Source organism: Notamacropus eugenii, chromosome 7, assembly GCF_028372415.1.
Source record: "Notamacropus eugenii isolate mMacEug1 chromosome 7, mMacEug1.pri_v2, whole genome shotgun sequence".
Classification (NCBI taxonomy): Eukaryota; Metazoa; Chordata; class Mammalia; order Diprotodontia; family Macropodidae; genus Notamacropus; species Notamacropus eugenii.
The window spans coordinates 145,469,866-145,482,340 of NC_092878.1; the positions used below are offsets into that span (position 1 = coordinate 145,469,866).

Sequence of the window (12,475 nt, forward strand, 5' to 3'; positions counted from 1 at the left end):
CATAGCTTTGCTTCCTGTTTGCCTATTCTAATTCCTTCAACTTCTTTTTCTTCTTTTATTGTTAAAGCTAACATTTATAGTACAATGTTGAATAATAATGGTGATGCTTCACCCCAATTTTTTGTGGACCCTCACGTCTTTGTATCATTCAAATGCATTAAATAATTTACAAGATGCTTTTGTTAATCTTCTTTAATTTGGCCTTACTTTGTTTGATTTAGGAGAAATAATAAAGAATTTAAGGATAGGCAGAACATGGTTGGGGTAAAATTATCTCCCTGAAAAATGATGCATTTTTTATACATCTTTTTTAGTTATTTTTTAAAGTTCATTATTATTTTATTTCTAATCCAAGTTCTTTCCCTCCTACTTCGTCTTCCTCCCTCACTCACTGAGAAAAGACAAAAAAACCCCCCAAAAACCAAACTCGTTACATACATTTGTATAGCTGAGTGAAACAAATTCTTGTATTAGCTATCCCCTGGCCCCTTCCACTTCCCCCAAATCCTTCAGCCCATATCCTGAGTCCATCTTCTCTCTTGTGTTGTGTTGGTTGTGTTGTGGTTGTGTTGAACAGAGTTCCTGAATCTTTTGACGTTGTTCGTCTTTACAGTATTATTATTCCCTGTAGCTATCATCCCTTTCTTCTGCCTTTTGTGGCTAACCTCCTTTACAAGGCTTTCTACAATTAATGCTTTTACTTCCTCTCCTTTCAGTTTCTTCTTAACTCTCTACAGTCTGGCTTCTGAACTCATGATTCAACTGAAACTGCTCTCTCCAAAGTTACCAGCGACTTCTTAACTATCAAATGTAATAGCCTTTTTTCACCCCCTTTTGACCGATTTAAAATCACCCTCTTCCTGATACTCTCTTCTCTCTAGATTTTTGTGACCCTGTCCTCACCTCCTGGATCTCACCCTATCTGTCCAATTGTTCTTTCTTGGTCTCCTTTGCTGAATCTTTATACAGGGATCATACCCACTAACAGTGGGTATCCCCCAAAGCTCTCTCCTGAAAGCAGAGTGAGAGGGCTCTTCTGCTCCTATGTTATCTCATCTGGCAATTTCATCAGCTCCCATGGGCTCATCTATTATGTCTATGAAGATTCTTCTCAATATCAAGCCTTAGTCTAAGGCAGAATTCTTTAACATAAACCTTTCATCCTTTACTGAACAGTTTACCATCAACTTTCCAGGCTTTCAACTTCAATCTCTCCCTGGACATATCCAATCTTGTGCCAAATCTTATTATTTCTACCTTCAAAACACATCGTGGATACATCTCTTATCATGGTTGATCATTGTACAGATCAAAGTTTGAAAGTTTTTCAGTTATTTTTTTTTACAGTATCGATGTTATTTTATAAATTCTTCTAATTCTGCTCACTTCATTCTATATCATTTATATAAGTTTTCTGACCTTTCTGTGAAACTGTTCCCTTCATCAGACTGAAGGAAAATATTTTTCTTAGTTTATGTTTAGTTTAATTGGCTTATTAATTAAATTAGTTTCATAAAGAAAGAGCAAAGTATGGTCTGGCAGTACATGTTGTACTGATAGTTGGGTATCTTTGCAATTCTGATAGGATGGCTACTGCTCAATCAACTTTTGTTGAGAAAAAGTAGGGAAACATTCTATAAATAGCATAATTAAATATACATATATTCTCTTTATATTATAAAGTACTCATGTTCAATCCAGGTAGCTATACTTTTGAAAACTTTTTCTAATGTAATACATGTTTTCTCAGTAACATTTTGTTTTCTCAACAAAAATGTTTCAAAACTAGAATGGGGAAATTAAAGAAAGTGGTCACTGGGGCAATAATCATTATCCGTGTTGTGTTAAACACTCTGTTTTTAAATTTGTGGATTATGACCCAATGGAATTGTAAAATGAGTGAGAAAGAGGAGATGGATTGGCTTTTTAAAGTTCTCTATTTCATTTTTTGCACACTGTAATTTTGATTATAAGTTGGATTCCTCTAAATGGTTTCTTAACCCTTGCCAATGGTGAGATTTCTCCTTCTCTGACACAGTAACACAGTTCTTCATGCATGCATATGGGCATATATATATATATATATACATACACACGTGTGTGCAGATATAGATATATCTATATCCGTAAATATATGTGTGTGTGTATATATATGTGTTTGTGTACACACACACACACACACATACTTTGTTGTTAATCCAGATGGGAGGTTGCTTAAGCATAAAGAAGAGAAAAGGAGAGACCACATTGGAAGAGTAGTGTAGCATAATAAAATGATGGACTTGGAACCAGGAAGACCTGAGTCTAAATCCCGCCTATGACATTTACTATCTGTGTGACCACAGGAACTCACTTAATCTCCCCAGGCCTTAGTCAATAAACAACATTTATTAGGTTCTTACTAATGTTCTATGCCCACAGTATAAAAATAAAGGAGGAAAAACCAGTCCCCTACCCTAAAGGAGTGTACATTCTAATAAGAGATACAATATGTAAATAACTAGTTATGTACAAGATATTATCAGACTAGATGGAAGGTTATCTGAAAAAGGAGGTGTTAGCAGCTGGGAATGGAGGAGGGACCAGGAGAAGCCTCTTTGGAGGCTGGATCTTGAGTTGAATGTTGAAGGACGGCAGGAGTGGAGGTGACAGGGTAGAACATTCCAGACTTGGAGACAAGCCATTGCAGAGGTATCAAGAGAGTGTTTTGATTTCAGACCTACATGTAGGGCAGAGTAGCTGGACTGAGAGTCAAGCTGAAGAAGGCAGGAACTTTAGAAAGAGGCAAGGTTATGAACAGCTTTAAATGACAAGTAGAGGACTTTAAATCTGATTCTGGAGATAATCGTGAACTAGTTAATAATTCAGTAATAATGAACTAGAGTTCATTGAGCAGAAGAGAGACAGGGTTAGATCTATACTTCAGAATAATCATCTTGAGAGACGAGTAAAGTTGGCAAAGGAGCAGGAAAGGGTACAGAAATATTCTTCCCCATAACTCCTCCACAAAGATCTAGAAAACAAATTATGGTGAGTAATGCACACCTCCCCTCAATCTCCAAAATCACAGGGAGTTATTTTTCTAGCTCAGGTTGGCATAGGGAGATAGAGAGACTGGCAGAGGAGTTCAGCCAGGAGTGGCCATGAAGGACGTAGAAGGAATTAAAAGAGGTCTAAGGCTGTACCAATGGGCAAGAAGAGGTCTTAGACTTAAAGAGATGGCTTAATATTAGGGAAAGATGCAGGAACAGGTGGCAGCTCTGTTACTCACTCTTAGTTCTGGCTAACAGATCCAAGGCTGAAGAGAGAACCTGTCCCTAAGGGTGGCATGACAAGGTGAGGAGCAATCAAGTCCAAATCCTCACTCGACCCTTCCATCTCAGCTAATTAGTGTCCTGTTTCTCTTCTGCCCTTTTTAGCTAAATTCCTTGGAAAGGTCATCTACAATGGGTGTTTCCACTTTTTCACCTCTAAATCTCTTCTCAATACCTTATAATCAGCTTCCAATCTTATCTTTCCACAGTTCCCAGCTTCTGATTCTCCTCCCTGATACTTTCTCTTCTCCGGGTTTTCAGGACACCACTCTCCTGGTTCTCATCCTGCCCTTCTGACCTATTCTCAGTCTTCTTCATCCAGATCACACCCTCTAACCTGGGGGACAACCACAGTGCTCTGTCCTGGGCCCTTTTCTCTTGTATCTTTACTACTTCACTTGGTGATCTCAGCTCACATGGGTTTAATATCACCTCTATGCCAATGATTCCCAAATCTACCTTGTTCTGCCCAAACTCTCTGCTGACTTCCAGTCTTGAATCTCCAATTGCCTTTCAGATGTCCAGTAGATGTCCAGTAGACATCTTAAAATAGAATCCATTATCTTTCCCCCTACAACCCTCCTCCCTATCTTCCTCATTACTGCAGAAGGCAACACCACCCTCCCAGACCCTCATGCTCACTTCTAAGAGTCATTCTGAACTCCTCACTATCTCTCACCTACCATATCCAATCTGTTGCCAGTCTGTTAATTTTATTTTTTTCAATATTTCTGGAATACACCCCTTTTTTTCCTCTGATACCACCCACACCATGGTGAAGGCCCTCATCATGCCATGCTTGGACTCTTACAATAGCTGCTGGTGGGTCTGCCTGCCTCAAGTCTCTCCCCATTCCAAGCCATTTAGTCACTAAAGTGATGGCTCATGTCACTATGACCCCTTGCCCCCCATCAATAAACTCAAATGCCTTCTTACCTCCTGAATCAAATACAAAATACTGTTTAATATTCAAAGCCCTTTATAACCTGGTTCCTTCTACTTTTCCAATCTTCTTGATCCAATGGCACTGATCTCCTGGAAATTCCACAAACCAGATCCTCCATCTCTTGGTTCTGGAAATCCTCTCTGGCTGTCCCTCAGGCCTAGAATGCTCTCATTCTTCTGCTCTATTTACCTCCCAGGTTTCCTTTAAGCTCCAACGAAAATCTATAGGAAGCCTACCTTTAATTCTAGGGTTAATTATTTCCTATTTCTGTTTATAGTTTGCTATATATATATATACATATATATATATATATATATATATATATATATATATATATATATATATATATATATATATATTTTGTACGTAATCCCTTCTTAGATTATAAACTCCTTGAGGGTAGGAACTGTCTTTGCCTCTTTTCTTAAGACAGTGCTTAGCACAGAGTAGTTACTTAATAGCTATTTAGTGATTCATTATCTTTGACCTCAGAAGTAGGGACGGTTTCTTCAGTGCCAGTTCCAAGCCTAGTACGAAACTTTCAGTAGAATAAGGAGAGGAATACCCAGACTGAAGGTGAGCCTACAGTTCTATCACTGTGAACCTGTAGAGTTTTTCACCTGGTTGATAGGAGCTGAATCCAGAGGCACTCAAACCTGGGGCAAGACCATAGTTGTGTCATAAGTGAACTCAGACCAGGAAACAGCAATCAGAATACTATGAGAGTACTAAAAACTTACAGGTTCCCTACATTAGCTGCCCCTGATACCCTAGAACAACACAACACTCGATAGCCCAGAAAATCAGCATCAGGACTCCAGAGGACCCAAGTTTGACCCAAACACCTTTATCAGAAGGCTTCCACACTAAGCTACCAGACCTTCACACCTCCAGTTCTAAAGTAGCTCCCCAGATTTGTATAAGTCCATAAGGGCAGGATAAAGCCTTTGATTTACTTAATAAAAGTATCTAGATATTGATCATACCTCTGATTAACCTAATCAATATGTGTTCTCACCTGATAAAGGTTTCAGTGCTAAGGGTAGGGAGGTGTGGTGATTGACCTGATGGGTTGAATTGACTCTCCACCCTTATATATCCACAATATATATATTGTGGGAAGAGATGACCAGAATTCCTATTTCTAGGGGTTCCCAATCCCAGAGGTTTCCAGAATTAGGCTCCATAATAATGAAAACTAATCAATCAGTTAATACAGTCTCATTTATGTTTTAGTGATGAGAAGAACAGCTTGGGAGAATGTCTCAGACAATTCTCTGTCCTCTTATTAACAGAACTCTTCCCTATTATAACACTATTTCATCACCACCTCACCCCTAGAGTACTGCCGTAGTAGCCTCCTAGTGTTTCTACCTGTTACAAGTCCTTCCCCATTCAACTCCATCCTCCACTAAGCCGCCAAAGACATTGTGTTAAAATTGTATCTTGTTCTGGTCCCCTTGACCATCCCCCTCCCTTCCCTTCTAGTTAGTATAGTAAATAGATAAGACTCATTCCTGAGATCAAATCTAGCTTCAGACACTAACTGCATGACCCTGAGCAAGTCACTTCACCCTGTTTCCCTCAGTTTTTTCATCTGTAAGAAGAGCTGCAGAAGGAAATGACAAACCACTCCAGTATCTTTACCAAGAAAACCCTATACGGGGGCCTATTTGATGAGTTGGAACACCACTGAAAATAGCAACATTATAAAGTTAACAATAGTAGGAAGTAAGATTGCAAAGGGAAACCTGATGGCAGTTATCGGCTGCTCCATAGATTAAGAGAGCATAACAGTGACCTGAAAACTGTTGCGTAAATTAACTAAAAGTACTCCCTGAGATTAAGTGCTAAACCCAAGGAACCCAGCTAGGTCTTTCTTTAAGGGTCCCTTGGTCCTGTCGACTCTCCTGTAAATCCTAGAAAAGCTCCACGTATCTGCAGTAAGACCAGCAGCATACCAGGTTTTGCTGATAACTTTAAGATGATGTGGCTATACTAATGAACTAACCCTAAGGCAGAACAGGTAAGAGTTAGTCTATCTCCCAACAAAATCCTAGAAAGTGAGACCCTAAGCTCCTTCCCCCTGAGTACTTCTCCATCTACTAGGGTGCCATGTTGTCTGAATACTCTCAGATCCAATCTATAGTTACATTAAGTGACTCTCTGTTCCCATTCTCTTCCCCATGGTACCTGCTCTCCTCCATCACTGTGCTCATGCCATCTGCCTTTGTACACCTACACTGTCTTTGTACTCTCTGTGCCTTATTAAAATATGGTTACAACATTACTCTGCACTTATTGCCAACATGGTCTTTCCTGGTGAGTATCCAAATAAGTGGGCATGCCTGCCCCCCAGTAGACCCAGAATAACCCAATTATGGTTCCCTTACTCACAATAATAATTACATAAATTAACTAACAATTCAGTGATCTTCCTGAAGTATAGCAGACCTATACATATACATATATATATATATATATATATATAATGTTATATTTATATCACCTCCCTCCATAAATATTTCCTATTGTCTCCAGGATCAAATGTAAAATCTTCTGTTTGGCATTCAAAGTCCTTTACAACTTGCCCCACCTTCCATCTTTTTACACGTTGGAACCCCCCATTGTATTTTTCAATCCAGGGACACTGTTCTCCTTGCTGTTCCTGGAATGAGACACTACCTCTCCCAACTTGAGGTATTTTCACTGGAATTCCTTCATCCCTTTCTCTACCTCCTGGATTCCTTGGGTTCCTTGAAGCCCCAGCTAAAATTGTAGTGTCTTAATTTTAGTGTCTTCTCCCTATTGGTTATTTCCAATTTATTCTATCTACAGCTTGTTTGTACACAGTTGTTTGCGTGTGGTTTCTCCTTTCAGACTGTGAGCTACTTGAGAGCAGAGGTTTTCTTGCCTGACACATGCGGCCTCTTAATAAATGTTTCCTGCTTACCTGACTGACCATCCATCTCCACAAGATGTACTGCTCTTTCCTTCTTATTGCATTTCAAAGTTCTTATGTCCTCTTCTTTTTTTATGTACAGTGACTAAACCCAAGTTGTACATTTACTAAAAGATAGCTGTTTTTTCATACAAAGTAAGATGTTTGCTGACCAGGATTTTTTTTAAAGACTCAGATAATATAAAGCAGTCACACCCTAAGAGACTGGTCTATTCATAGCTCAATAGGCCTTACAATCACAGAAAGGGCAGGGACTGGCCAACCGAGTGCAGAAGTATGAGGCCTTTTCTCTGCCTCAGCTATATTACAGCTACCTGAACTTGAGGTCAGTAAAAATGAGACATCCCAAGGCTCTCTCAATGCCTGGATAGTTAGTGCAAAACAAGCTAAAAATACATTTCTTTTCTGTAAAAGTAATCCTGACCTGGGAGAAGCCTGCAGATGTAAGAGGCATCACGCATAGTGGCTGTCTCTAGTCTGCGCCCAGAGGCTAGCAGCAGAGCAATGCCATGTTAAAAACACTACCAAAGTCTGCGTTATGGTAGTTACATATTAAATCTGAGAAATAAATATATGCTCCCTTATTAATGGCAAACCTACAGCAAATAATGCAAATAAGTATTTTTCCACCTAAAATGAATAGACTGGAATTGCTTCCTTTAATTAACAGATAATATAACCCAACTGGTTGGAAAATAATAATAAATAATAGTCATAATAAAAACAAGAAATCACAGGTAACTCACCTCAAATCTGTGGGCCTTGGAAGCAGTTTTCTTTTTCCGGTGAAGTAGACTTCGAAATCTTCCATCTTAAGCCTGTGTGCATAGTCAATGTAGCCAGACAGCTCCTGACCATGAGCATTTAGGTCACGAATGAAGATTATAGACTGAAAAAGAACATATAAGTGGAGAAAATAAATCAATAAAAATAACATCCTATTTGAACCAATGTGTAATGTATTTATTTATCTCAATCATGATACTGTGTGATAGTGATTACATAACACGGTTTAGGTGTAGACTGTACAAACTTAACATGCCTTTTCATTCTTTTAAATTTTCAGTTCAATCTGATCAACATTTAGTCCTGTTATGTAAAAAAAAGTCTCTTCCCTCAATACGCTCAAATATTGGTGGCAGGTTACATGGACACAGGTAAGTAAATACAATAAAATTAAGAGAGGAAGAGAGTTTTCACCTGGAGAATCAGTCTAGGATCAGGCACAGAAAAGGGATGAAATGATTAAGTTTTCAAGTCAAGTCAAATGAACAAGAATTTAGGAAATACTCTGTGCCAGGCACTGTGCTAAATCAGGAATATATAAATATAAGTAGAAAGGCAGTTTCTGTACTTAAGGGACTCAAATTCAATTGTGAGAAGACAATACATCAAGGGGAAAAAAAGACAGTTATAAAGGGGAGAAGGGGATAGGATGAAGGTACGCAGCTGGGGAAGGGTGAAAAAAGAGAAAGTCCAGAGAATCAGGAACATAGCCCAGAGAGGAAAGAAGATATAGTTGGCCTGAGCTTCCTCCTATAAATGGAGGTTCTGGAAGGAACTAGCTGATCACAGGGAGAGACTGTAGAGGTGAGAAGGGCACACCCAATGGGAGAAGTCATCTAGAGGTAGAAGGATCTTTTAGGGTAAAGACATTTTTAAAAATTTTATGAATACAAAACATGAATTTTTCATATACTCTAAAAACAATGAAAAATTGCTAATGTGATGAATATACTTATGAATACAGAATGCAAAAAAAAAAACACATTTTTTTTTCTTGTTTTGGAACTGTGACTTCAGTGTAAGCAGCTCTCTGTGAAAGGCTTCCCCTACCAATGCTGATCGGAACATATTTTGGAATTTATAGTTAAGTGACCAGCTGAAGTTCTGTGGCATGACAGACAGACAAAATTCTGTGGAAGTGAGTAAAGACTGCAGCCTGGAGACAAATGAAATTTAGGGAGTAATTAATAGACCACTCTGTACAACAGATTACTTAGAGCAAAGGGATATAAAGCGAATCTGGAAAGGCTGGAATTAGGAGGACCCGAGCAAGGCAGAGAGCTTTGTATTCTACCTTGGAGGCAATGGGGAGCCACTGAAAAAGGTACACCTGATGAATTTAGGTATATTAATATAAAAACTGTATATAAGATGGCTTGGAGAGAGAAAGTTATTGAAATAGTTCAGACAAGAGGTGAGGAGGGTGTGGTTTTCCCCATATAGACATAGTGTCTATGTAAAGAGTAGGGTTAAATTTTAAGTACACTGGAGTGAAGCATCCTTCACTAAGACGCGGGAGTATTTTCATAGACTTTTCCCCTTCAATGCAGCTCTGATAGACAGGTCATTCTTCTGGGCTCCTTGCTATTCATTCTGCCTTGAGTTCATAGCTGGCACTCTTCTGACACCATTACAAGCCACTTCCTCTGAAGCTGTTACTTTTGCTATCTGTCCTCGATGTGCCTTTCTGTTCTATGGTGGATTAGCCGTCCACTCACTGGTCCAGTCTGTCTGATGATGGGGAGGGAGAGAAAATCTCTTTCCCCTCTCCTCTCCCCAGACACTTCCTGTCAGGGGCTTGATTCATCCCCTTCCAGCTCCAACTCTCAAACTGAAATTCTGCAGTTTTTTAAAGCCCCCTAGGCGTGGCCAGGGTGCCAATAGAGCCAATCACAGTTTAGATGCAGAAACACGTCACGGTAGTTAGCACTTTGTCATCTCATTCTTGCTGTCCAGGGTTCACATTCATTGATATACACTAAATATGCTCAAAAGAAAGCTCCTAACCTCTTTTATTTATAGAAGGAGCCCTGGGTGACGGCAGGAGAAAGATGATGATCTCAAAAAGGAGACTCAGGAATATTCAGACAGGAAGATGGAAAACCAGAAGACAGCAGTGTCCTACACTAAAGCGGAGAGACTGAGCCATGGTGTAGATCACAGGGCAAAAAGGTGAGGATAACACTTTGCCTGGCTCTTTTAAGACCACTGGGCATTGACAGGACTGGCAGCTCAGATGGTCTTACTCTTCTTAGGGTCTCTTCTGTCTAGGTTTTTATGACACTACTTTCTCATGGCTCTCCTCCTACCTATTCAAAAGCTCCTTCTCGGTTTCTTTTTCTAGATCCTTATCCATGCCATTTCTGGTAATCATAGGTATCCACCAAGACCCTGTTCCGGGACCTCTTTTTTTCTCTCTAAACTCTTTCACTTGGTGGTCTTATCAGTTTCAATACTTTTAATTATTATCTCTATGCTGATAATTCTCAAATCTATTTATCTACCCCTAAACTCTTGCTGGCTTCCAGTCTTGCATCTCCAACTGGCTATTAGACATCTGGATAAACTCTAGACAGCTTAACTCAACATATCCAAAACTGAATTCATTATCTTCCCCCTCAAATCCTCTCCCTTCCAAACCTCCCTAATACTGGGCATCTGGGCTCCTCACTCTAACCCTCTATCTCCAATCTGTTTCCATTGACTTTACCCGTGTGATCTTTCTCAAATATTCCTCTTTGCCCCCTTTCACACAGCCACTACCACAATACAGGTGCTTATCATCTCAAGTTTGAACTACTATAATAACCTGTTGGTTGGTTCGCCTGTCGTAAGTCTCTCCCTACTCCAGTCCATCCTCCAAACACCTGTCAAAGTGATCTCCCTAAAGCACAGGTCCAACCAAGTTAACTCCTACTTCATAAACTCCATTGGCTCTCCATCGCTTCCAGGATCAAATAGATCAAATCAGACCCCTTCGTAATCTGTCCTTCTGTGCAACTTTCTAATCGTTGTACTCTGTACCTCCCTCTGCTCTCCACGTCAATCCAGTGACACTGGCCTTTTTGCTGTTTCTTAAGCAAGGGACTTTATTTCTGGAGGGGCTCTCATTCCTCCTCTCTACATCCTCCAAGTCCTAGCTAAAATCTCATCTTCTACAGGAAGTCTTTCTAGATCCCTCTAAATGCCAGTGCTTTTATTCTGTTGATTATTTCCAATTTATTCTATGAATGGCTTGTTGGTTCACAGTTGTTGCCTGATGTATCCCACCTTCCCCCCCCCTAGACTGTGAGCTTCTTGGGAGCAGGGATTATCTTTCTCTTTCTTTGTATCACCAGACTATGTGACTATGTGACTATGTCTTGGATGGATGAATCAATGTCTGTCTCCGGGATGAGGGGAGCAGCTCCTGTGCTGGCTTCTTACAAGCATTTTTATTGAAAGAATTGGCTATTTTTTAAAATGTTATGAACACACACTTCAAACAGTCCACAGCTTCACTTTTGCTACCTACAAATTCAGGTACTTTTGTTTCTTTCCACATTTAATAGGTGAAATACGAATGCAATATTCCAATTTTATTTTTATCTTAACTAGCATTCTACTCCAGCTCCAGAATCTGAGAGGACAAAGAACCATTTATAGAGGTTTTCAAACAGTAAAATCTGCAGCTTAATTTTGCATAAATAAGCACAACTTCAGGATATGATCAAGTCTCCAGAATAATTAGGAAGTTTGATATATTAAATATACTTTCCACATATATTCCAACACATTTACTCCCAACACTGTATATCCCTACTTTGGGAAAATGCATAGTTTTCCTTGGAGGTAAGACCATACAACTGAGAAATGGGTCATGAATAAGTAGGTTTCGTAGTGATAATATAACAAACGCTAGCAACTGTGCAAAGCTCCCTCCATCTGGTTCTCTACATAGCTTAAAGTAGTACCAAGAGAATTCCCACCCCCTCCCTCCTCACCTCCAACTGACTTCCAAATTCTTGATTTCAGCAATGTCCTCATGACCTTCTTTGTTTGCGTCAATGCCATTTATGTCTTTGTCAAGATACAAAAAGTATGTTTCTTTTAAAAATATTTTATTATTATTATTGTTTCTTAAAATGCAAGACGAAATACAAGTGTGAGCCAGATCAAGGAGGTTTAAATCCCAAACAGAAAGACTAAACATTCTCCTGTCATGTGAGGAACATTGGCCATATCTTTTATTTTGGTTTCTGTTGGCCTCAGCTGGCAGGCTGCATTGCCACTGGACAATAGCTGCTGGCAGAGGCCTTTGATATTTTAATTGAACTGGACTAGGCTCTCCTCAGATCTTGGTATCTGCTGGACAAGGCTCATTGGCCTGCTCTTCCTTATTCTCAGTCATGGGCTTGGCTGGAAGGTGCTGAGCTCTCTCTCTCTCTTCAGCTGGAGTGTTACCTGGTCCTTTTCCATGAAGTCCAA

At 39.6% G+C, this 12,475-nt stretch overlaps 1 protein-coding gene across 3 annotated transcripts in view; it reads right to left on the minus strand.

Moving 5' to 3' along the window:
• The window catches only part of CFAP299 (cilia and flagella associated protein 299), a 423,854-nt gene that overhangs the window by 73,522 nt on the left and 337,857 nt on the right, over positions 1–12,475 (minus strand). For all 3 annotated transcript variants that reach the window (XM_072623233.1, XM_072623231.1, XM_072623230.1), the window contains one exon: positions 7,969–8,111. In XM_072623233.1, the coding sequence (XP_072479334.1) occupies positions 7,969–8,111 (143 nt within the window). The remainder of the gene's footprint in view (positions 1–7,968; positions 8,112–12,475) is intronic.